Raw genomic sequence first — 24,552 nt, forward strand, 5'->3', positions numbered from 1 at the left:
GTCTTGTTGCAGATTCATGTGTATTGTGACATTAAAAATAATAACTTTGAAAAAAGGATTGAGTCCTAACTCGCCCACCTTCGTTGATATGAGAAAGAAACTAACTCTACCATGAACATTTACAGATCCTGAATCAAATGATGCTACCAGTAAGCATATTTATTCACACATTATACATCCACTATTGAGTACAGAAATATCAGGCCAATTTCTCTCTCAAGGGACCGACAAATGTATTGTCTTTTAGGGCCTCCCGTATCATTGAAGTTGACCACTTTGAGGAGAGCTGTGGGGGTGACAGTGAGCAGCCTCAATTGGTTTGACCTGGGAAAAATTGCCCAGAATGGCCTACTTTATTCACCTTATAGGAAAGGAGCCAAGGGCTTAAGTCAAGTAAGCCAAGTATTGATGTTGAGGGCCAGGAAATATTATATTCAGTAGGGGAAATCCAAACGGACCTTTGTCCACTAACATGATGGGTGAATCTCAATTGTATTTCCTTGACTGCTCACGTCCTCTCTCCTGCTTCCTTCTCAAAATGCATTGGAGGAGAAGGTACACAATATATACAAAATCATGTGGACACTCCTTCAAATTGGTGGATTTGGCTATTACAGCCACTCCCATTGCTGACAGGTGTATAAAATCGAGCACACGGCCATGCAATCTCCATAGACAAACATTGGCAGTAGAATGGTCTTACTGAAGCGCTCAATGACTTTCAACGCAACACCGTCATAGGATTCCACCTTTCTAACAAGTCAGTTCATCACATTTCTGACCTGCTAGAGCTGCCCCGGTCAACTGTAAGTGCTGTTACTGTGAAGTAGCAACCTCTAGGAGCAAACAGCAAAGTGGTATACTGGGGCTGCAACAAGCTCACAGAACAGGACCGCTGAAGCGAATAGTGAGTAAAAATAATCTGTCCTCATTTGCAACACTCACTACCGAGTTCCAAACTGCCTCTGGAAGCAACGTCAGCACAGTAACTGTTTGTTGGGAGCTTCATGAAATGTGTTTCCTTGGCCGAGCAGCCGCACCGCACACAGGCCTAATATCAACATGCACAATGCAAAGCATTGGCTGGAGGGGTGTAACTCTCGCTGTCATTGGACTCCGGAACAGTGGAAAAGCGTTCTCTGGAGTGATGAATCACGCTTCACTATCTGGCAGACTGACGGACAAATCTGGGTTTGGCAGATGCCAGGAGAACGCTACCTGCCCAAATGCTTAGTGCCAACTGTAAAGTTTGGTGTAGGAAGAATAATGGTTCGGGGTAGGCCTCTTATTTCCAGCGAAGGGAAATCTTAACACTATAGCATAGAATGACATTCTAGACTTTGGGGCAACAGTTTGGGGAATGCTTTTTCCTGTTTCAGCATGACAATGCCCCTGTGCACAAAGCGAGGTCCATAAAGAAATGGTTTGTCGAGGCCGGTGTAGAAGAACTTGACTGGCCTGCACAGAGCTCTGACCTCAACCCTATCAAACACCTTTGGAATAAATTGGAAAGAAGACTGCGATCCAGGCCTAATCACCCAACATCAGTGCCCGACCTCACTAATGCTCTTGTGGCTGAATGGAAGCAAGTCCCCACAGCAATGTTCCAACATCTAGTGGAAATCCATCCCAGAAGAGTGGAGGTTGTTATAGCAGCAAGGGGGGACTCCATATTAATGCCCATGATTTTGGAATGAGATGTTCGATGAGCAGGTGTCCACATACTTTTGGTCATGTGGTGTATGAGGGGAGGAACCAGACTTTTTCCAATTGAAATGTTTTTATATATTTTTAAACCTTTTATTTAACAAGGCAAGTCAATTAAGAATACATTCTTATTTATGATGATGGCCTACCCCAGCCAAACCCTGACGACGCTGGGCCAATTGTCCTAGGGGACTCCCAATCACAGCCGGATGTGACTCAGCCTGGATTCAAACCAGGGACTGTAGTGACGCCTCTTGCACTGAGATGCAGTGGTCGGGAGCAGTGGTCTAAGGTCACATGCGTTTTGAAAAGGAGGTGAGGAGAGCGAAAAACAATTGAGATTCACATGATGGAGTTGGAAGAGGATATATATCTTTATGGGGACTAGTGCATGCATGGGTGGTAGGTTTCTGAGTAGGCCTAAGGCACTTTCCAGTCGAGCAGACAATGCATGTCAGAGTAAAGTGTGTTTAAACATGTGTTTTATAATGCTGCACAGGTGTTGTTGCACTACAACTGACTCATGAGAAACCGCATACAATGCACTGCTGCACATGCGTTGAGCCCTATCTATATGTCTGTCCAAATTCATATTCGGTTACATTCAAGAGCTCGGACATGTAATTAATAAATAAGTGTAGGGTTTTGGGTCATAGGCCTAATTCTGGAGCACAGAATACGTGGAATAGGCCTACATCTGTTAGATTGAGGAGCATCCACGGGTCAGAGGCAGCTTTAAATTAAAAGGACAGTTTGGGGAGGATTAGGTCTAAGCGTCTGTAGTAAAACTCATTGGACAAACTGCAGTCCTGTGATTGTCCTTCATAGAGGTGAAATGGGAGCAAGGATTATGCCCTGCACTCGGCCCGTCTACCAGCGAAAGTGAAGGTGAGAATTAACAGAACCAGGGGGAGGGGAGATAGAGACAGAGAGGGGCGGTGGAGGAGTAAGGAGGCGGAGCGTCGTTTTTGAGGACTCCAGTGAGTGGAGGGAGGCCGGCCATTGATTTTACGGTTGGAAAGCAAAGAGCAAGAGGGTTTTGAATGAATGAAAAACTAATCGAATCCTAGTTATCCAGAAAGACAGAGGGTAACCGTTTCCATACTAGGACACAGAAACCACAATAAAAACTGGCTGAAGGGACCTTGTAGCGGATTTTCGCCCTTTGGATAGGGGAGCGAGCGTTTGTCCCATACCCGGCGGCATTGTTTTGCCGTTAAACGGAACCACAGAACAAAAGCGCAATATATTTTGACTTCGCATAACTGCGAAATGGAATTGATATAATTTACCTGATATAACATACACTTGGATTTTCTCTATGAATTTTATTATGTGATTATTAATGTAACAACAGCTTTGCGTATCATGTGGAGCGTTTAACTGTCTTGCGCACCCCTCTCGGTGATGAATGTCCGTATTCACACACGCAGCGGGGCTCCCAGCGAAGAACAGATGCAGAAACCGAGAATGGGATGCGTCTCATGTCTTTTGTATAGCCTGGATGATTTTCAGTTGAGAAAAGGATATCGTATTTGAAGAGCGATTAAGTTACATACCCTTCGTCCCTGGAAGGTGCAGTTGGGAAGGAAACTGAATGTGGATATGTGTACATCCCAGCCGCCTGATTTGAATCACTGTTTGGGATTTTCTTTGTGTCGAGATTTTTTGGCTACAATTCCCTTTTTACCAATTTGGGTAGCACATTTGAAAATAAAGGTAAGCTTTCTGAACTGCTCGGAGTGTTATTTTTTTTGTTAAAATTCATTAAAACATTCTCTTTCTCCTGCCAGGTTTGTCATTCACTGCCTCTTAAAGCACTCAGAGACCGTTAATATTTCAATTCAAGTCCTTGAATTGCTGGCTGGTTGTTTATGATTAATGAAGTGGCATTGATGGAAAGGACAATAGGCCAATTTATTTGCATATTTAATTATAACTTCATCCGTCGACATTGTTTTACAGGTAATGCGCCAATCTGGCTTGATTTGCGGTTCTGTCAGAAAGTAATGTCAGATTTGAATCTCATGAGTTTGAATTGCATGTCTCCAGGCAACAACTTTAAGTTTTCCACCCAAATTGCACTTTTACGTACGTGTGCCAAATATGCGCACATGTATAAAACTGGTTTAGAGTAGTTTGTTGATGAATGCAGCATGCTGTGGTTTTCCAACCAGACTCAATGTAGCCTAGTCCCTTAAAATCTGTATCGACAACCCACATCTCCGTGGTGCTGCATGGGCGTGAGACTTGATACATTATTTCAAGACGAGGTTTGACATGTCGCCTCGTATGAACCTTTACCGAGAAACGTAATATTTTGGGTAAACACCAATAATAGGTTTACAGTAAAATAGGCTATTCTCACCCTTTCGTAATTCCTGCGTGTCTGAGTTGAGCTGCATACGGCTCATTGTGTCAACCAGCGGAATGAGCCAGTGCGTAATGGATAGGCCCCATGAAGCCTGTGGGTCGATTAACTTCGTTCTTCTGTGCCGAGGCGGCGCCACCCCCCCAGATCCCCACTACCTCGCCGAGGCTTTCATCTAGGCCTGTGGAAGGGATGGGAGCCGCAGGCATTCAGACACAGCAGTGCCACCTGGGACTGTATAACTTTTAAAGCCTATTACACACACAAAAAAGCTGGTTTGTTTGGTTGACCTAATTGCTGGGTTGCAGGTGATGGGTCACTTCGTTGGGTCGTTTTCTTAAAAAAAAAAAACTGCTAGGTTATTGAGATATGACCCAGCAGGTCAGATCAGAAGATTGGAGGCCTAATTTAGTAGGGGCGTGGCTTTCAGATAGTTATTTTTAGCCACCCATGAGACTAAATGTCATTCCTGTTCATCTGTTCTGCTGTATAGTTATCACATGCCAAGGTTGAACCTTTAAAAATGTTATGATCCTTACAGAAGTGTATGAATTCCCTAAAAGCCTATTGTTGGGATACAATAAGGTGGTGTACCATAACGTGTAAAATAATAATAAAGTCTGCATTTGCACTATGTAAACTTAACATGATGAACGGGAATGACATTTACTCTCATGGGTGACCAATAAGAGCTAGCTGAAAGACACACCCCTAATAAGTCACGCCTCCTGAACAGAACCGAAGGGTTATATTAAAAAAGACCCAGCTGCTAGGTCAACCCAGCGTGAGAGTAAAAATACCCAGCTGATGGCTAAATGAACCCATGTTTGGGTAATCCCAACGCAACCCACCTGGCTGGGTCAAAATAACATGTTCTGTCTACTATTTAACCAGTGCTGGGTTACCAAATAACCCACATTTGGTTGTTTTTAGCCCATAAAACAATCTTGAAGTGTTTTGAAGTCACAAATCTGTCGTTCTGCCCCTGAACTAGGCAGTTAACCCACTGTTCCTAGGCCCTCATTGAAAATAAGAATTTGTTCTTAACTGACTTCCCTAGTTAAATAAAGGTCAAATGAAGGTGTTTGGTGTTAAATGGGTCAGAGGAAATGGAGAATAATAGTGCATGTAATGTCAATAGGCCACACACCCATCACAATAATACCTTGCTGCTTGGGAAGCAATGCCAGCCGCTCTAAACAGTTCAGAGGGTGAACTCTGAACTCAGTAATGGTGCTCCAGGCATCCTCAAGTTATAATAACCTTTACGGCTGACATTACTATCAACTTACACCCTCTGTTAGCAATGTTAATATCCCAATGTATAACTTCCTAGCATCCTTCTGTTTCTGAAGCTGTCTGTTGTGATTAGTTTGATTAGACCTATGGTTCCTGGTAGGTTCGTGTAGCTCAGTTCTTCTCAAAACAACCCTATTCCCCTGGGAGTGGGACATGGCCACGTCTGTTTTTAGATGTGGGTTGCTGTCGCTTATAAGCGTTACATTCTTCTTCTGCGATTTCATTCAATGGTTAAAATGCCGGGGTACACACTTGATTTTTCTGGGTAGGTGTTTCTGCAAAAGGCCTCACATTGTTCTTGTTGCTCTTCAAATGGTTTGGTCGTAACTCACATCATGCCTCTTAGGCCTCTACAAACCCTGTGTCGAATTCTAGCTAATGTCATTGGCATTTGTATGAATAGTGTGTGTGTGTGTGTGTGTGTGTGTGTGTGTGTGTGTGTGTGTGTGTGTGTGTGTGTGTGTGTGTTTTTAACCAGGGAGCTCATGTCTTACTCTCACATGAAACCTATTATGTGGTCCCCATAAACAGTTGAGTGAATTGGAGTGAGAATGACAGAAATAGAGTGCAGAGGTGGTTATTCACTACACGTTATCACATTAGGAATCAGTGCCATACTGGTCTGGCTAAAATGGCATTGGACATTGGTCTTTGGAACACATTCTAGCGGAATCAAAATGGGAAAAAAGTGTTTCTGATCGAGTGCTTTTAGACGAAGAGGCAAGGGAGAGAGAGGGTGGGGAGTTGATAGTCAGGTCACCATGGCAACAAGCCCCCATCCCCTCACCCATTGTCTCTCATTCATCCCCATAGTAATAGCCAAGCTCTGTTGCCCCGGAGACCACAGGGGATGGTAGGGGAATGCAGTGTCTGTGTGTGTTTGTAGTGTGTGTGTGTAGTGTGTGTGTGTAGTGCATGCACAAACAGGAATATGAAAGGCAGTAACAAGCTCCTGTCAGCTTGGTGAAACTAATTTGTTGCTGTTAAATGGTGTGTATTTTCCATCTGAACTACCGTATGAGGGGTAATATTGGGCTTGTACCACAGGGGGATACCATAGAGGTAAAACCTCTGAAGTCCTTCCACAACTTCATCGTGAGGCTTCTTCAGCTGCTTTGAGAAATGACTTTATTTTAACCCAACTCTTATTCTAACCCAGCTCCCAATGATGGAACATCCTTCCTTCCATGTGTGTCTTGTGACACAGGCTGTGAAATATTCAGAATTTATCGGACGAAAGCAAGCTGACAACTCACTGAGTTGTTTCATGACACTATCCCAGACCGACATTATTGTTTGGAATCCTATTTAAAGAGCGCTATATCAAGGTTACAGCCCTTTGAGCTCTGGTGTTTTCCATGACCTTCCCTTCAGTCCTGTTGTGACAGCCTGCCTATCTGATATGACTACTAACATGGTAATAAAATACATTACATGGTAATAAAATGTTCATATTATGTCACCCAAGTCATAGACTGTTTCTCTGCTACCGCACGGCAAGCGGCACCGGAACGCCAAGTCTAGGACCAAAAGGCTCCTTAACAGCTTCTACCCCCCCAGCCAAAAGACTGCTGAACAATTAATCATGATTACATTGACCCCCAATTTGTTTTGTACACTGCTGCTACTCGCTGTTTATTATCTATGCATGGTCACTTCACCCCTACCTACATGAACAAATGACCTCTAACCTGTACACCCTCACACTGACTCAGTACCGGTACCCCCTGTATATAGCCTCGTTATTGTGTTACTTTTTATAATTTTTTAACTTTTAGTTTATTTGGCAAATCTTTTCTTAACTCTTCTAGAACTGCGCTGTTGGTAAGGGGTTTGTAAGTAATCATTTCCCGGTGAGGTCTACACTTGTTTTAGTCGTCGCATGTGACAAATAAAGTGTGATTTGATTAATAAACAGTATTATATCTCTTCCTCTCTTTCTCGCTCTCTTCCTCCCCCCTCTCTCCTCTCCTTCTCTCTCCCTTTGCTCTTCCTCTCCCTCCTGCCGTCAGGTCTGTCCTCCCCCTCTCCTCCGGCCTCCAAGATAGATTCCCTCAGGAGTAAGGTTGAGCTCCTCCGCCTGCCTCTGGCCCTCTCCTCCAAGTCCATCAGCCACCGCAAGAGTCAGCTGGGCGGAGCCGGGGAGCGCGGCACGGGGGGAGGAGGGACCCACAGGGGCAAACCCCGCCCACCGGCCTCTGACATGGACAACGAGTCGCAGTATTCAGGCTACTCCTATAAGTCCTCGCACTCCCGCAGCTCCAGGAAGCACAGGTGGGTAACACATACATGATATACAGTGCCTTGCGAAAGTATTCGGCCCCCTTGAACTTTGCGACCTTTTGCCACATTTCAGGCTTCAAACATAAAGATATAAAACTGTATTTTTTTGTGAAGAATCAACAACAAATGGGACACAATCATGAAGTGGAACGACATTTATTGGATATTTCAAACTTTTTTAACAAATCAAAAACTGAAAAATTGGGCGTGCAAAATTATTCAGCCCCTTTACTTTCAGTGCAGCAAACTCTCTCCAGAAGTTCAGTGAGGATCTCTGAATGATCCAATGTTGACCTAAATGACTAATGATGATAAATACAATCCACCTGTGTGTAATCAAGTCTCCGTATAAATGCACCTGCACTGTGATAGTCTCAGAGGTCCATTAAAAGCGCAGAGAGCATCATGAAGAACAAGGAACACACCAGGCAGGTCCGAGATACTGTTGTGAAGAAGTTTAAAGCCGGATTTGGATACAAAAAGATTTCCCAAGCTTTAAACATCCCAATGAGCACTGTGCAAGCGATAATATTGCAATGGAAGGAGTATCAGACCACTGCAAATCTACCAAGACCTGGCCGTCCCTCTAAACTTTCAGCTCATACAAGGAGAAGACTGATCAGAGATGCAGCCAAGAGGCCCATGATCACTCTGGATGAACTGCAGAGATCTACAGCTGAGGTGGGAGACTCTGTCCATAGGACAACAATCAGTCGAGTATTGCACAAATCTGGCCTTTATGGAAGAGTGGCAAGAAGATAGCCATTTTTTAAAGATATCCATAAAAAGTGTTGTTTAAAGTTTGCCACAAGCCACCTGGGAGACACACCAAACATGTGGAAGAAGGTGCTCTGGTCAGATGAAACCAAAATTGAACTTTTTGGCAACAATGCAAAACGTTATGTTTGGCGTAAAAGCAACACAGCTCATCACCCTGAACACACCATCCCCATTGTCAAACATGGTGGTGGCAGCATCATGTTTTGGGCCTGCTTTTCTTCAGCAGGGACAGGGAAGATGGTTAAAATTGATGGGAAGATGGATGGAGCCAAATACAGGACCATTCTGGAAGACTGATGGAGTCTGCAAAAGACCTGAGACTGGGACGGAGATTTGGCTTCCAACAAGACAATGATCCAAAACATAAAGCAAAATCTACAATGGAATGGTTCAAAAATAAACATATCCAGGTGTTAGAATGGCCAAGTCAAAGTCCAGACCTGAATCCAATCGAGAATCTGTGGAAAGAACTGAAAACTGCTGTTCACAAATGCTCTCCATCCAACCTCACTGAGCTCGAGCTGTTTTGCAAGGAGGAATGGGAAAAAATGTCAGTCTCTCGATGTGCAAAACTGATAGAGACATACCCCAAGCGACTTACAGCTGTAATTGCAGCAAAAGGTGGCGCTACAAAGTATTAACTTAAGGGGGCTGAATAATTTTGCACGCCCAATTTTTCAGTTTTTGATATGTTAAAAAAATTTGAAATATCCAATAAATGTCGTTCCACTTCATGATTGTGTCCCACTTGTTGATTCTTCACAAAAAAATACAGTTTTATATCTTTATGTTTGAAGCGTGAAATGTGGCATAAGGTTGCAAAGTTCAAGGGGGCCGAATACTTTCGCAAGGCACTGTATACACTGAGTGTAGCAAACATTAAGAACACCTGCACTTTCCATGATATAGACTTCCCAGGTTAAATCAATGATCCCTTATTGATGTCCCTGGTTAAATCCACTTCATCTACACTTATTGAAGGGGAGGAGGCGGGTTAAATAAGGAGTTTTAAGCCTTGAGATAATTGAGACATGGATTGTGTATGTGTGCCATTCAGAGGGTGAGACAAAAAATTGACGTGCTTTTGAACGGGTAGGTGCCAGGTTTGTGTCAAAACTGCAACGCTGCTGGGTTTTTTACAGCTCAACAGTGTCCCGTGGTGAAAATGGTTCACCACCCAAAGGACATCCACCCAACTTGACACAACTGTGGGAAGCATTGGAGTCAACATGGGCCAGCATCCCTGTTGAACGCTTTCAACACCTTGTAGAGTCCATGCCCTGACGAATTGAGGCTGTTCTGAGGGAAAAGGGGGGGTGCAACTCAATATTAGGAATGTTTTGTACACTCAGTGTATACTTATACAGAACACACACTCAAACACACTCAAGTCTCTTGTAAATGCACTTTAACTTGCGTGTGACCACATATCCTACATTATAGAAGCTTTGAGTGTGTGATATTTTAGACGATGGGGTTTGGTTAACCTCTAGGAAGTAGGACCTGTTTTAGGGTTAACCCTCTGTCTCTGTGTGTGATGTTCAGGGATAGGCGGGACAGACACCGCTCCAAAAGCAGAGATGGCAGTAGTCGTGGAGACAAGTCAGTCACCATCCAGGCCCCCGGAGAGCCTCTACTGGACACAGAGTCCACCCGTGGAGATGACAGGGTCAGAGTTCAGTCCTTTCCTACAATACATTTCCCATCACTACCCTGACCATCTATCTGTCTGTATTCTGTCATCCTCCACCTTTACTTGACTTTCTCTCTGTCTTTCTCTAATCTGTCTCCTTCTCACTTCTCATTGTTCAGGTAATATTTCCTCTCCCTATGACCTCCAAACATATGCTCAAATAATCTCTCTTTCTCTATCTCTTTCTCTCTCTCTCTACCTCTCTCTACTCCAGGACGATAACTGGGGTGAGACCACCACCGTGCAGACTGGCACGTCAGAACACAGCGTCTCTAACGAGGACTTGACCCGCGTCTCCAAGGAGCTCGAGGAGTCCTCCCCGTTGGAATGCCGTCGTTTCCTGGGCCCTGCGTTGGGCGCCGTCCTGGGCCTCTTCGCCCTGGTCACTCCCCTGGCCTTCCTGGCTCTGCCGCAGCTGCTGTGGCGTGAGTCCCTGGAGCCCTGCGGCACGCCCTGCGAGGGCCTCTATGTCTCACTGGCCTTCAAACTCCTGGTCCTCCTCATCTCCACCTGGGCTCTGTTCCTGCGCCCGCCGGGCGCCACCCTGCCCCGCCTCTACGTCTTCCGCTGCCTGCTGCTGGCGCTCGTCTTCCTCTTCGTAGCGTCCTACTGGCTGTTCTACGGCGTGCGCGTGCTGGAGCCCCGGGAGAGGGACTACAGGGGTATCGTGGGGTACGCGGCGTCGCTGGTGGACGCCCTGCTCTTCATCCAGTACCTGGCCCTGGTGCTGCTGGAGGTCAGACACCTGCAGCCTGCCTTCTGCCTCAAGGTGGTGCGCACCACAGACGGGGCTAGTCGCTTCTACAACGTGGGACACCTCAGGTGGGTGTGTTTTTGACGTTTCATAAATGTTGTTTGTGCATGTGTAGTTTTTCATAAAGCATGGAATGTGAGTTTGTTCATGTGTGTGTTTTAGTGTGTTAGTGTGGTTTTCCTGTATCTGCAGGTGCTATTTTTTGGGGTGTTAATTTGCATGTTTCATACCATAATCTCAGCTTTGGTGCTAGTTTCAGAGACCGTTAGCATCATTCAGTCAGCTGAACTGAAACCTGCATTACCTCATCAGCCTGTTTGTTGGGGCTATTTGCATATGTGTGTCATTTGTATGGTGAGTGTTTAGGTTGCATCAAGCTATTTGGATGGCACTTATGAGTATGGTCCAATGGGAGAGGTTGTGTTTGCTCCACTAGTTATCTGCTTCCCACCCTAGTGGGTTTAGAGGGGCGCTGAAGCTGACAGGTGATCGATAATAGCTGCAGTACCACATATGTCCTGTAGTCTGTGCTGCAGGTGCCACTATTGAAGGTTAAACGTTTGTCTGATGTTTGAATACGTTGCAGAAGGGATAATTACAATGATGATAATGGTGGTAATGTTGATGAGGATGATGTTGATCTTAGTGTTGATGATGATTAGAACGTATTTCACTTGGGGCTCCCGTGTGGCGCAGCGGTCTAAGGCACTGCATCTCAGTGCTATAGGCGTCACTACAGACACCCTGGTTTGAATCCAGGCTGTATCACAGCCGGCCGTGATTGGGAGTCCCATAGGGTGGCGCACAGTTGTCCCGGTTTGGCCGGTGTAGGTCAAACGAATAAGAATGTGTTATTAACTGACTTACCTAATTAAATGAATAAAACACATTTTGAAATAGTAATGTCAGGTCATTAAAGGTTCCCGTGTGTCTCTCTCTCCAGTATCCAGAGAGCAGCAGTGTGGGTGCTGGACCAGTACTACAGTGATTTCCCAGTCTACAACCCTGCTCTCCTCAACCTGCCCAAGTCCATCCTCTCTAAGAAGACTTCTGGCTTCAAAGTCTACACTCTGGGAGAAGGTAAGACTCGACACTATCCTTCCTTCCTCGTCTCCTCCTCTCATCCCTTTTTTCCCTCAGTCACTTTTCAGCCCTGTCTTTATTGTCTTCCAATAGTGATACCATTTCTTTGCTCAATGAATAGCACAGTTTTTTAATGTTGATTGCTTGATCCTCCAGAGAACAGCACCAATAACTCGACAGGTCAGTCCAGAGCGATGATCGCTGCGGCGGCCCGCAGGAGAGACAACTCCCACAACGAGTATTACTACGAGGAGGCAGAGATGGAGCGCAGAGTCCGCAAGCGCAAGGCCAGGTGAGGAGAGGAGACACACTGAGCTTGTCAGACAGGGGTGGCAGTACTTAAAACTTGCCATTTATGCTTAAAAAGGCTGCCATTGGTGCCCCCAAGACAAGGCATACAGGAAGTGTATGCCAGTCTAAAACGTCACAACCATAACACATGCCCTACCTCCTCCCAGGCTGGTGGTGGCGGTAGAGGAGGCTTTCACGCACATCAAGCGTCTCCAGGACGACGAGCCGGCCGCCTCTTCCCCCAAACACCCCCGTGAGGTGATGGACCCCCGGGAGGCGGCTCAGGCCATCTTCGCCCCCATGGCCCGGGCCATGCAGAAGTACCTGAGGACCACGCGCCAGCAGCCTTATCACAGCATGGAGAGCATTATCAACCACCTGCAGTTCTGTATCACGCACAACATGACCCCCATGGTGAGCCACTACACCCTTAACCTGACCACTACTCCCTTAACATGACCCCCAAGGTGAGCCCCTAAACCCTTCATATAGCCCCTACACCCTTAATATAACCCCTACACACTTACAACATGGCCCCTTAGATTCATACACTCTTGATGTGATCTCTATACCCTTGACATGACCACTAAAAATAACAGCCATACATGACCTAATATTCAACTTGAGGTATTCATGACCATAACGGGATTAGAATAAGCCTGATTCACTCGATGGATCATATCTAGCCTACTTAACATTCCCCTGAGTGAAAGTGAACCCATGGCTGTTGCCCCACTTTCGATATGACAAGATGTGGCACCCTGTCAGACTGTCTTATCTCATTCTCTCTGTGTGTTTCTTTCAGGCCTTTCTAGAGCGCTACCTCTCCCCAGGCCCTACCATGCAGTACCAACGGGAGAATGGTAGGGGCGCCAGTGGACCCTGGTGAGCGAGGAGCCGGTGACGTCCGCCCTGCGCCCGGGTCTGGTTTTCTCCCTGCGCCGACTCGACTTCTCCCTGGTCGTCACTGTGGCGCCCCTCCCATTCCTCCACCTGGGGGAGGAGTTTATCGACCCCAAGAGCCACAAGTTCGTCATGAGGCTGCAGTCGGAGACCTCTGTGTAGAAATGGAGAGAAGACAAAATTAAATTAAGAAATTAAAGGATAGAGGTGGGAGAAGAGATGATACGAGTGAGGAAAAGAGAATATGTTTCAAATTTGCTCAAAGCCCAACTTTCAGCGTTGACCTCTGCGAGAGAGGGAGAGAAGACACAAAGGTGAAGAAAGAAAGAAGGAGAGAATGAAGAGAGGTAGAGAGAATATGAGATGGGGAAAGGAACAGAGAGAGTGACACATTTTCAATTTTACTCAGAGCCCAACTCTCTGGGTCCTCTCTTACTGTTTTTAACTGACCAATCAGACATTCCGCAATCCAATCAGACACTTCACCTAGACCTGAGTGTGTTGACACCATGTAAGCTTGATACTGTTACCAAGACTGTGCAGAGTCCTAGGGAGTTATTACACTTACACAGACCTTAATACAGCTCATAGCTCTGTTTATAACGATGTAATAACCACCTTATGTGATTTAAAGCCACCCCAAACCCTTTACGATGATGATGATGACTGTTCAACGCAACTCAATTGCTGTGTTTTCTCAAAATCCCCGGATTTTGGTTAGAAAAACTCATAGTAGACTTTCTTGGTTCTACATTCCACAGCATATATATGCACCCTATTCCCTATATAGTGCGCTACATTTGTACCCTATTTTCTATGGGCCCTGGTCAAAAGTAATGCACTATATAGGGAATGGAGGGTTATTTCAGACGCATTCTAGATGTAGCACTGTCTAGACAGCTATCTCTTTTCACACAAAGCAGTGGAAATGTATGTGGCATCTGCCACCAAGGGCTGGAGGAGAGACCTCTGGCCGTCCTGTTTAATTAACTGTGTGTGTGTTACTTTGTTACAGTCATTGGGACCAGTATGTTTCTCATTCCTTGGCAATAACTGCACTAAATTCACAACCAGCCTATTGAAGTTGACATTACTATGTTACTCAGGGGCGCAACTTTCACTGGGGACGGGGGAACATGCCCCCCCCCCACACACACACACACATTCTGAAATTGCATTTTGTGCTCCCCAGTTTTATCATTGGAATGTGATACAAAACGAGGCAACGGTGTGCTTTAGAACCATGCGGACACCTCCGAGTGGTTGGATAGGCTGTTTGGAGTGTTTATCAGACCAAAAATTAACATAATAATAATAATAATTAGGCCCCCCCCACTTCTAATACCTCATTTGCGCCCCTGATGTTACTAACCAATAAGCTGATGGGCTGTTAAGCAGTATAGGCTCAACGAACAGATACATGTGAATAGGAACACTTACATGTATGAAAAATAACTAGAAAAGTCAAGTTTCAAGTAAAAACTGTAGTTGCAAATCAGCTACTACATCAACCAATCAGGTGATTGAAATATCACTGAATAGACCAATAAACGGACTGTTATTTTCATTGGACTAAATCTGCTTACTGTGGGTTCTTCAAGAGACAGCTGACGAATGTTTAGGTGAAACACTAACCAGCTTTTCATTTCTTTTTATTAAGAAATACAATGTTTTTGTGACGTTAATGGATAATATTATGTTGGACTTTTTATCTGTATTCCTGTGTTGGTTTTATAATGAAGGAGGAGGAACAGATACAAGAAAACAGAACCACTTGTCATGAGACATTATTTTAGTTTTTTTGTGCCAAATCCCACTCAAGTCCAGATACAGGGGTGCGTCCCAATAACATCCATTTTCTCCTGAAGTGTGCAATTTTGTACTACTTCCCACAAGTCTAAAAGCATTGGATTGGTATAGGCATGGGCTAGAGGGAGTTTCCACCATGTTTCATATACCAGTCATCACATCGGTGAAGGGACGTGAACAAGTCAAGTGACATCTTTGAGGAAGGAGCGATACTTGGGACACAGCCATAGTGTACCACATGACTACTGTTCTGAACATGTGACTAAAACACAGAAGTACAAAATAATAAAAACACCGTTGTCACAGGAGGTTGGTGGCTCCTTATTTGGGAGGACGGGCTCATAGTAATGACTGGAATGGAATAATATCGAACTCCTCAAACACATGGTTTCCGTATTTGATACCTTTCCATTCTCTCCATTACAGCTGTTATTATGAGCCGTCCTCCCCTCAGCAGCCTCTTGTGTTGAGTGCGTGGTGTGACTAAGGTGTGACTAAGGTGTGACTAATATGGAAACATTGTGCTTGATGATTTGTTTCGATTCACAGGCTGAGGTGAATATCAGTAACAGTCCTAATAGGTCCTGCACACACTGGTTCTTGTCCTTTTTGGCGGCTAACAGCTACAGTAGTCTGTTGTGTATAAATGGTTTGATCCCTTTTCTTTACATGTGTACGGTATGTTTACTAGACCTTCATTTCATTATGAACCCTGATGCATGTAGTTACATGACGTTTTGTAAAGTTACATTTTTTTGCTGCATTTTCTTTTGTTTCATTTCATGTCGAAGTGAAGTCCCTAACCTTGTTTTTTAAGACCAATGTGATATAAAGACATTTGAAGTTGAAAAAATGTTTTAATATTGGATCATTTTAGGACAAAATTGTTACAGCCTTTTTAATAAATGATCTCTTGATATGATGCTATGTGGCGTTGTTTAAAGACCCCTAACCCCTCCCCCCCTCTCTCTGTCTCTCTTTCTCTGCCTGTTTCTCTCTGTCTGTTTGTTTCTCTCTCGCTCTTTCTTGCTCTCTCTCGCTCTCGCTCTTTCTTGCTCTCTCTCGCTCTATCACGATGTATTGTATGTTCTTAGTGAGAGCAGAGTTGACCTCAACATTGTTTGGAAACAGGAGAGAAGTTTCACGTCGGCAGAGAGACCCTACAGACCACATTGTCATGGAAGCTCTGTGTGGGTGTGTGTGGGGGGGGCATGATTCATTTGCTGTTTAAATGTCAGTCAGTTCTGTGGAAAAAGGGGTTGAAACGAGAAGTGTTACGCCGGTCACGCAGAAGATACTTCCTCTACTCAAACACTTCTCAATTCTGCTAATATTAATACATAAATAGTGTTAAATAGTGTATCAAATGCTTCTTCCCCTGGGCCGTCATCACCTCTCTGGGAACATTTTCAGTGGTGTAAAGTACTTAAGTAAAAATATTTTTACAGTAAGTTGTTTTTGGGGGTATCTGTATTTTTTCCTTCCTTGATACTCAACCAAAATACTTTTAGACTTTTATTCAAGTAGTATTTTACTGGGTGACTTTTACTTGAGCCATTTTCAATCAAGGTATCTTTACTGTTACTAAAGTAGGACAATTGTGTACTTTTTCCTCCACTGAACATTTTGCAGGTGCAAGTTTAACAGAAAATGACTGTGGTTAACTACTGTGAAAAGGGGGGGTGGGAGAGGGAGGTTTCTGTTATATGCCTTGATAGGCTTATAACACGAGCCCTAGAATAGTTCTCAAATGAGCCTCTTTTTGTTTCTGCTAGCCTCGTATTGGGATGATATTGATCATTCTTTTCATAGTTCGAGTTCATGCTAAGGAATATTTTATTCACAAAGAACTGTGTGCGCTACTTTTTTTTGGCTTGCACACAATTCCCCATAATGACAAAGTCATGTTTTTAGATCTTTTGGCAAATGTATAAAACAATTTAATACATTAGTATCTAATTTACATACAGTAAGTATTCACACCCCTGAGTCAATACTTTGTAGAAGCACCTTTGCCGGCGATTACAGCTGTGAGTGATTTGGGATTAGTCTCTAAAGCTTTGCACAGTTGAAATGTACAATATTTTCCCATTATTCTTTTTTTAATTCTTCAAGCTATTTCAAGTTGATTTTTGATTATTGCTAGACATTTTTAAGTCTTGACATAGATTTTCAAAGCCGATTTAGGCAACAAGAAATGTACTAGACCATTCAATGTCATCTTTTAAAGCAACTCCCCTGTAAATTTGGCCTTGTGTTTTAGGTTATTGTCCTGCTGCTCTGTGAATTTGTCTCCCAGTGTCTGTTGGAATGCAGACTGAACCAGGTTTTCCTCTAGGAATGTGCCTGTGCTTATAGCTGTATTCCATTTCTTTTTATACTAAAAACTCCCTAGTTCTTGCCGATGACAAGCATACCCATAACATGATGCAGCCACCAGCATGCTTGAAAATATGAAGAGTGGTACTCAGTGTTGTGTTGTTTTGGATTTGTCCCAAACATAACACTTTGTATTCAGGACGAAAATGTTATTTATTTGCCAAAGTTTTTGCAGTATTACTTAAGTGCCTTGCTCAAACAGGATACATGTTTTCAAATATTTGTATTCTGTACAGGCTTCCTTCTTTTCACTGTCATTTAAGTTAGTATTGTGGAGTAACTACAATGTTGTTGATCCATCCTCAGTTTTCTTATATCACAACCATTAAACTCTCTAACAGTTTTAAATCCCCATTGCCCTCATGATGAAATCGCTGAGCAGTTTCCTTCCTCTCCGGCAACTGACTTAGGAAGGACGCCTGTATCTTTGTCGTGACTGGCTGTATATATACACCATTCAAAGCCTAATTAGTAACTTCCCCATGCTCAAAGGGATATTCAGTGGCTGCTTTTTATTTTGTTTGATTTTTAACACATCTACCAATTGGTGCCCTTCTTTGCGAGACATTGAAAAACCTTGCTGGTCTTTGTGCTTGAATCTGTGCTTGAAATTCACTGCTCTACTGAGAGAACTTGCAGATAATTGTTTGTGTGGGGTACAGAGATGAGGTAGTCATTAAAAAATCACGTTAAACGCTATTACTGAACACAGAATAAGTCTATGCAACTTATGCAATTTGTTAAGCACATTTTTATTTTTATTTAGGCTTGGCATAACAAAGTTGAATACTTATTGACTTACGGCATTTTTTATTTTATAAAATGTTCTACAAAGAAAATTACACTTTGACATGATGGGCTATTGTGTGTTGATCAGTGACACAAAATGTCAATTGAATCCATTTTAAATTCAGGCTGTAACACAACAACATGTGGAAAAAGTCAAGAGGTGTGAACACTTTCTGGAGGCGCTTGTAAATAGCAGAAATAGGAAGTTGACGCTATAAGTAAGACGCTATGTCAGAGACGAACAGGGTCCATTTTAAAAGTCCTGTTGAAGATGATACGTGTAGAACGTTTAGTTCTCTCTCTCCTAACAGTCTTATCAGGTAGGCTCTTTTAGTTCTCTCTCTCCTAACAGTCTTATCAGGTAGGCTCTTTTAGTTCTCTCTCTCCTAACAGTCTTATCAGGTAGGCTCTTTTAGTTCTCTCTCTCCTAACAGTCTTATCAGGTAGGCTCTTTTAGTTCTCTCTCTCCTAACAGTCTTATCAGGTAGGCTCTTTTAGTTCTCTCTCCCCTAACAGTCTTATCAAGTAGGCTCTTTTAGTTCTCTCTCTCCTAACAGTCTTATCAGGTAGGCTCTTTTAGTTCTCTCTGTCCTAACAGTCTTATCAGGTAGGCTCTTTTAGTTCTCTCTCCCCTAACAGTCTTATCAAGTAGGCTCTTTTAGTTCTCTCTCTCCTAACAGTCTTATCAGGTAGGCTCTTTTAGTTTTCTCTCTCCTAACAGTCTTATCAGGTAGGCTGCTTACTGTACTTTTACATTTTGCTTGGTAGTGTTGATAAATGTCTGTTGTTGTTGATATTGTCTGTCATCTTTCAGAAATTAGCTACAAGAGGCAGGATTGAGGTGAATTCCATTTCAATCTAGGATGTCAAGTGAAATTATATTACTGGAATTTAAAGAAAATATTTAAATTGAACTTTCAAATGATCTCCTACATTTAAATGGGATTGATCTCAAACCCTGACAAGGGCACTTGCCATGATGTCACCTTTTTCACTTTAAGAAATCTAATGGTGTGCAGTGGTGTAAAGTACTTCATTAAGTAAAAATACTTTAAAGTACTACTTAAGTAGTTTTTGGGGGTATCTGTATTGTACTTTACTATTTCTATTTTTGACAACTTTAACTTTTACTCCACTACATTCCTAATGAAAATGAAATCATTTTTACTCCATACATTTTCCCTGACACCCAAAGGTACTATTACATTTCAAATGCTTAGCAGGACAGAACATTATTCCAATTCACACACTTATTAAGAGAATATTTAAAACCAAATACTTTTAGACTTTTACTCAAGTAGAATTTAACTGGGTGACATTCACTTTTACTTGAGTCATTTTCTATTAAGGTATATTCACTTTTGGTCAAGTATGACAATTTTGTACTTTTTCCACCACTGATTGTGTTTAGCAAACATCAAGGTATACAGTCAACTTCCCTCTGTCCATATCACATCTAGTATTATAGTTCTTCTCCATCGCGTTTAACGTACTGTTGTATAGAACTTCTGATCAGTTTCTTGACTTTGTCCCTGACTTGCATACCACCTTTTCCAAAATATTAAATACGAATGTCATAACTGAAAACACAATTCACTGCTAAGTGTTTTAGTCACAGAACATAAACACATTGTTTTCATCAGAAGAGAAATGTGTGCAATTTTATTCACTGTTCCCGACAATCAGTAAATAAATATTACTGCATGGAATTGTAAATCATTCCATCAGTGTCAAACCATGTTCAATATATGGAAAGATCTAGACAAGATATGGGGCAGCAGGGTTAGTGGTTAGAGTGGTGGACTAGTAACCGAAAGGTTTCAAGTTCAAATCCCCAAGCTGACAAGGTCATCTGTCATTCTGCCCCTGAACAGGCAGTTAACCCACTGTCATTGAAAATAAGAATTTGTTCTTAACTGACTTGCCTAGTTAAATAAAGGTAACAAAAAAGAGACTTGAGTTGGGTTACCTATATGTAACTGTGGGTTACACCTAAGTCATCATCTCCAACATTGTGACCTTCCATTATAGAGCTTTGCTTTGGTGTGGATTGAGGCCTAAAGATTCAGTTGTGTTGCTCCATTCTATGCACCTTTCCTTTCTATTTCTATTGTGGATTGTGTTTCCATATGCCAATGGAAAGTCTACAAAACTATGAGAAAACCAACCTTTCTTTTGAAAACATGGAATTGAATTGTGATGATACCGATGAATGAATCCTGCACACAATGTTCTTATTTTAATACTTCAGAATCAGTAATAACATTTGATTTGATGTGTATGACATTGTTTGGTGATCTATGCATAAAATGGAGAGACATTTCCCATAATGTTGCACCTTTGAATAGTTATACTTCCAATTTTGAACATCATGATTTAGTGACTGCAAAAAAAATGTATTGATCTAATGGGATTTTTAAAACATACTGTTTTGTCTGCTTGGACTCAAGAGATAAGTATGGTTGCGTTCATCCTGTTGCAGGAAGTCGTGTTTTTTGTTGAATGTATTTGCAATTTTTAAGTATAATATAGTGTGGATGAATGCATTTAGGTTTTGAGAAGGCAAATGCATTTGGAAAAATGTGTTTCCTGTTTTTCAAAAGGCCACAGAGTTCTGTGTCTTGACAACATTGTTCTAGCTTTGATACAATGTGTTTAAGGTTAAGACACCAAATCCTCCATTTGATATGTATTGTGAAAGTCTCACCACATGATCGAAACAGAAAAAGGAAACTCAGAGAAAGTTCCAGATTTAAAAAACATGGTCATGTGAATGATGTCATATGTGTCCTAAATCTATACTATTCCTGTTTCAATTCATTTACAGTTATCATACAACCTGCTTTGCAGTTTCTTCTGCTGAATAATAATTAATTTAGCTAATAATGTATATAGTAATTTATGTTGATACCATCAGAATATTGATGATGATTATTTTATATCCAAAGAGAAACATATACTGTTATATTCCTATTATATAAATGATGTGTTTCATCTAGTTATTCCTGTAAACACCACCATCAGAACAGACATTTTATTACAGTAACAGATTGATTGTTATGTTTCAGTGGTGATGGGAGATACCATTGGCTACCTGGGAGAGTCTGTCACCTTATCCTCTGGAGCCAATCCATCCTGGCACATCACCAAGATAACATGGTCCATATACAACAACGACACCTGGATCGCAACATTCAGGAGCAGAAATAGCAACACAGAATGGTTTGGGAAGTTTAAGAGTCGACTGAGTCTCAACACCTCGTCTGGTGACTTGGAGATCAGAGATGTTCAGAGAGGGGATGAACTGGTTTACTCTGTTCTCCTCACACACAGTCAGGGGGAGCAGCAGATCAGTAAGGTACCGCTCACTGTGACAGGTAAGAGTCTCAGTCACAACTGTGCCCTGTTTTAAAGGAGCACTCTGTAAGATCTATACAAGATTTGCCTCAAGGGGCGCAAAGTGAGACAAAAATGTCAAGAGTCCCCAAAAATGTAACTCGTTGGGCATAAATCACCCTCCGGAGTTTGGGAATTTCACGTTTTGTACATTTCACTAGTTTGCTAGCCTATTATAGGCAAAACTATTCTTTAAAATATTTTCAGTGTTCATTTTTATGGTTAGAGCGTTGGACTAGTAACCGAAAGGTTGCATGTTCGAATCCCCGAGCTGACAAGGTACAAATCTGTCGTTCTGCCCCTGAACAGACAGTTAACCCACTGTTCCTAGGCCGTCATTGAAAATAAGAATTTGTTCTTAACTGACTTGCCTAGTAAAATAAAGGTTAAAAAAAATAAAAATCTCTACTTTATTCAAATTTCATTGCATTTTTTTCTAATGTAAAATGTGTTATCTATTTACAAGACCTTTCTTTGTTTCTCTTCAAATGTCCAGAGCGTCTCGTTGAGCCTAGTGTTCAAAAGGTCTTCAGCGTTCTGAAGGACGGACACTGTGTGATGGCTCTTCAGTGCTCCTCTTCGGTGAAGGACACCAGATTTTCTTGGGAGCCAGAAGCTTCGTTTGACGGCTCCTTCTGGAGGGGGGGTCCCAATGCCAACGTCTCTGTTGTCTGGGCGTCTTACAGCCCCAACAGAAATGTCATCTTCATCTGTACTGCCAGCAACGGGCTCACTAACGCCTCTAAGGTTGTGAGGGAGATATGCCAAGGTACAGTCATTTCTAGGGCCAGTATATATTTCAGTAACACATGACCTGACCAGGAAAAACTGGTGTATTCATCAATCTTTGGGCGAGGAATCTGAGTCTTTATTTGTGTTCTTACCTTGCTACCATACTATTTTTTTCTCTCCCTACGTCTTCAGATGAACAGCCAAAGCCTGACGTGGTGGTGGAGGGGGAGAACCGCGTCCCCGGAATCATAAAATTGCTCTTAGGATTTCTGTTCGGATGTCTTTTAACATATATTTTCAGAGGTGAGTGGGAATTGAATGACAACACATTTGAATTTCTATCAAATTTCACAGTGCCTTGTGTATAAATATATGCTCCCTTAATTTAAATTCAAGCTGAAATGCAGACCCAATCTTTTGTGTACTAGGTGCAAAATAGAAGATATCACTGACTGCCTTGTTTTATGTCTATCATAGAGTCCCTCACATGCTTATCAATCAGGTTCAACAAGTAAGTAGCTTTTCTTTAGAATCTACTTCACACTGGGCACAGACATCAATCAGTTGTCAACTATTGTGAATTCAACATGAAATCAACCCCCAAAAATCTGCATGCTATTGGATTTAGGTGAAAAATTAGGTGAAAATAAAGATGAAATGCCCTTACATTGATGATTCTTTGCAAATACAATCACTTTTCCACGTTGATTCAATCTCCTCAAACATATTGTTTTGGTTGAATTGACATGAAAACAATGTTGATTCAACCAGTGTTTGACCAGTGGGTATGTACATCACATGTCTATTTTTGGGCATTTTTACAGGAGTCGAAGCATCAACAAGTTGTGTCCTACACTTTCGGGAGTTGAAAAAAACTCCAGCCTACCTATAGAGAGGAGCTGAACATCGGAGCTGTCAAACCAAAACTCCAGCCTACCTATAGAGAGGAGTTGAACATAGGAGCTGTCAAACCAAAACTCCAGCCTCTGTCACATGATCTCAGTATATGCAACTTTTCAGGAAAGTTAGGAACTAATATGCACAGGCAGTTAGAAAAGCAAAGGCTAGCTTTTTCAGACTTTTCCATCCTGTAGCATAAACTCCAAACAGTTCTGGGACACTGTAAAGTCCATGGAGAATAAGAGCACCTCCTCCCTGCTGCCCACCGCGCTGAGGCTAGGAAACACTGTCACCACCGATAAATCTATGATAATCGAGAATTTCAAGAAGCATTTTTCTACGGCTGGCTCCAGGTTATCTTTACGTCTTTGCTAGGTAAATCCCCGCCTTATCTCAGCTCACTGGTCACAATAGCAGCACCCACCCATAGCACACGCTCCAGCAGGTATATTTCACTGGTCACCCTCAAAGCCAACTCCTGCTTTGGCCGCCTTTCCTTCCAGTTCTCTGCTGCCAATGACTGGAACAAATTGCAAAAATCCCTGAAGTTGGAGACTCATATCTCCCTCACAAACTTTAAGCATCAGCTGTCAGAGCAGCTTACAGATCATTGCACTTGTACATAGCCCATCTGTAAATAGCCCACCCAACTACCTCATCCCCATATTGTTATTTTTTCGTTGTTGCTCCTTTGTACACCATTATTTCTACTTGCACATTCATCTTCTACTCATCTATCACTCCAGTGTTTAATTGCTAAATTGTAATTATTTTGCCACTGTGGCCTATATATTGTCTCACCTCCCTAATCTTACTTCATTTGCACACTATTGTGTTATTGACTGTACATTTGTTTATTCCATGTGGAATTCTGTGTTGTTTCTGTCGCACTGTTTTGCTTTATCATGGCCAGGTCTCAGTTGTAAATGAGAACTTGTTCTCAACTGGCCTACCTGGTTAAATAAAGGTGAAATAAATAAAACATTTATAAAAATAAATATACACCTGTTCTGAAAGGCCCCAGAGTCTGCAACACCACTAAGCAAGGGGCACGACCAAGAAAGCTACACCATGAAGACCAAGGAGCTCTCCAAACAGGTCAGAGACAAGTTGTGGAGAAGTACAGATCAGGGTTGGGTTATAAAAAAATATCAGAAACTTTGAACATCCCGCGGAGCACCATTAAATCCATTATTAAAAAATGGAAAGAATATGCCACCACAATAACCTTGCCAGAGAGTACCACCCACCAAAACTCACAGACCAGGCAAGGAGGACATTAATCAGGAAAGCAAAGGCTAGCTTTTTCAAACAGAAATTTGCATCCTGTAGCACAAACTCCAAAAAGGGGAGACTCCCCAAACATATGGAAGAAGGTACTCT

The 24,552-nt window shown here is 42.6% G+C and overlaps 2 protein-coding genes across 2 annotated transcripts; both read left to right on the top strand.

Moving 5' to 3' along the window:
* The first annotated feature begins 2,693 nt into the window (after positions 1 to 2,693).
* Positions 2,694 to 15,895, top strand: LOC118368904 (vang-like protein 2). The gene is given in 9 exon segments (XM_035753373.2): positions 2,694 to 3,426; positions 7,390 to 7,651; positions 9,986 to 10,109; positions 10,348 to 10,955; positions 11,831 to 11,967; positions 12,127 to 12,262; positions 12,429 to 12,675; positions 13,067 to 13,118; positions 13,121 to 15,895. Coding segments are annotated over 8 exon segments (1,581 nt in total). The 5' UTR covers positions 2,694 to 3,426; positions 7,390 to 7,580; the 3' UTR covers positions 13,327 to 15,895.
* Positions 15,896 to 18,848: 2,953 nt separating this feature from the next.
* LOC118368905 (uncharacterized) lies at positions 18,849 to 24,167 on the top strand. Its single transcript, XM_035753375.2, has 6 exons — positions 18,849 to 18,871; positions 21,210 to 21,518; positions 22,034 to 22,306; positions 22,462 to 22,572; positions 22,747 to 22,780; positions 23,094 to 24,167. Exons 2-6 carry the CDS (start codon positions 21,215 to 21,217, stop codon positions 23,170 to 23,172), a joined length of 801 nt encoding a protein of 266 aa, XP_035609268.2. The 5' UTR covers positions 18,849 to 18,871; positions 21,210 to 21,214; the 3' UTR covers positions 23,173 to 24,167.
* Positions 24,168 to 24,552: the final 385 nt, after the last annotated feature.

This window comes from Oncorhynchus keta, chromosome 35 (assembly GCF_023373465.1).
Source record: "Oncorhynchus keta strain PuntledgeMale-10-30-2019 chromosome 35, Oket_V2, whole genome shotgun sequence".
NCBI classification, from domain to species: domain Eukaryota; kingdom Metazoa; phylum Chordata; class Actinopteri; order Salmoniformes; family Salmonidae; genus Oncorhynchus; species Oncorhynchus keta.

Bases quoted from the DNA above. Each gene is read 5' to 3' on its own strand.
- LOC118368905 (XM_035753375.2), top strand. From the start codon at position 21,215: ATGGGAGATACCATTGGCTACCTGGGAGAGTCTGTCACCTTATCCTCT. The intron at 22,307-22,461 runs GTACAGTCATTT...CTACGTCTTCAG, and splicing joins TGTGAGGGAGATATGCCAAG to ATGAACAGCCAAAGCCTGAC. The intron at 22,573-22,746 runs GTGAGTGGGAAT...TGTCTATCATAG, and splicing joins TTTAACATATATTTTCAGAG to AGTCCCTCACATGCTTATCA.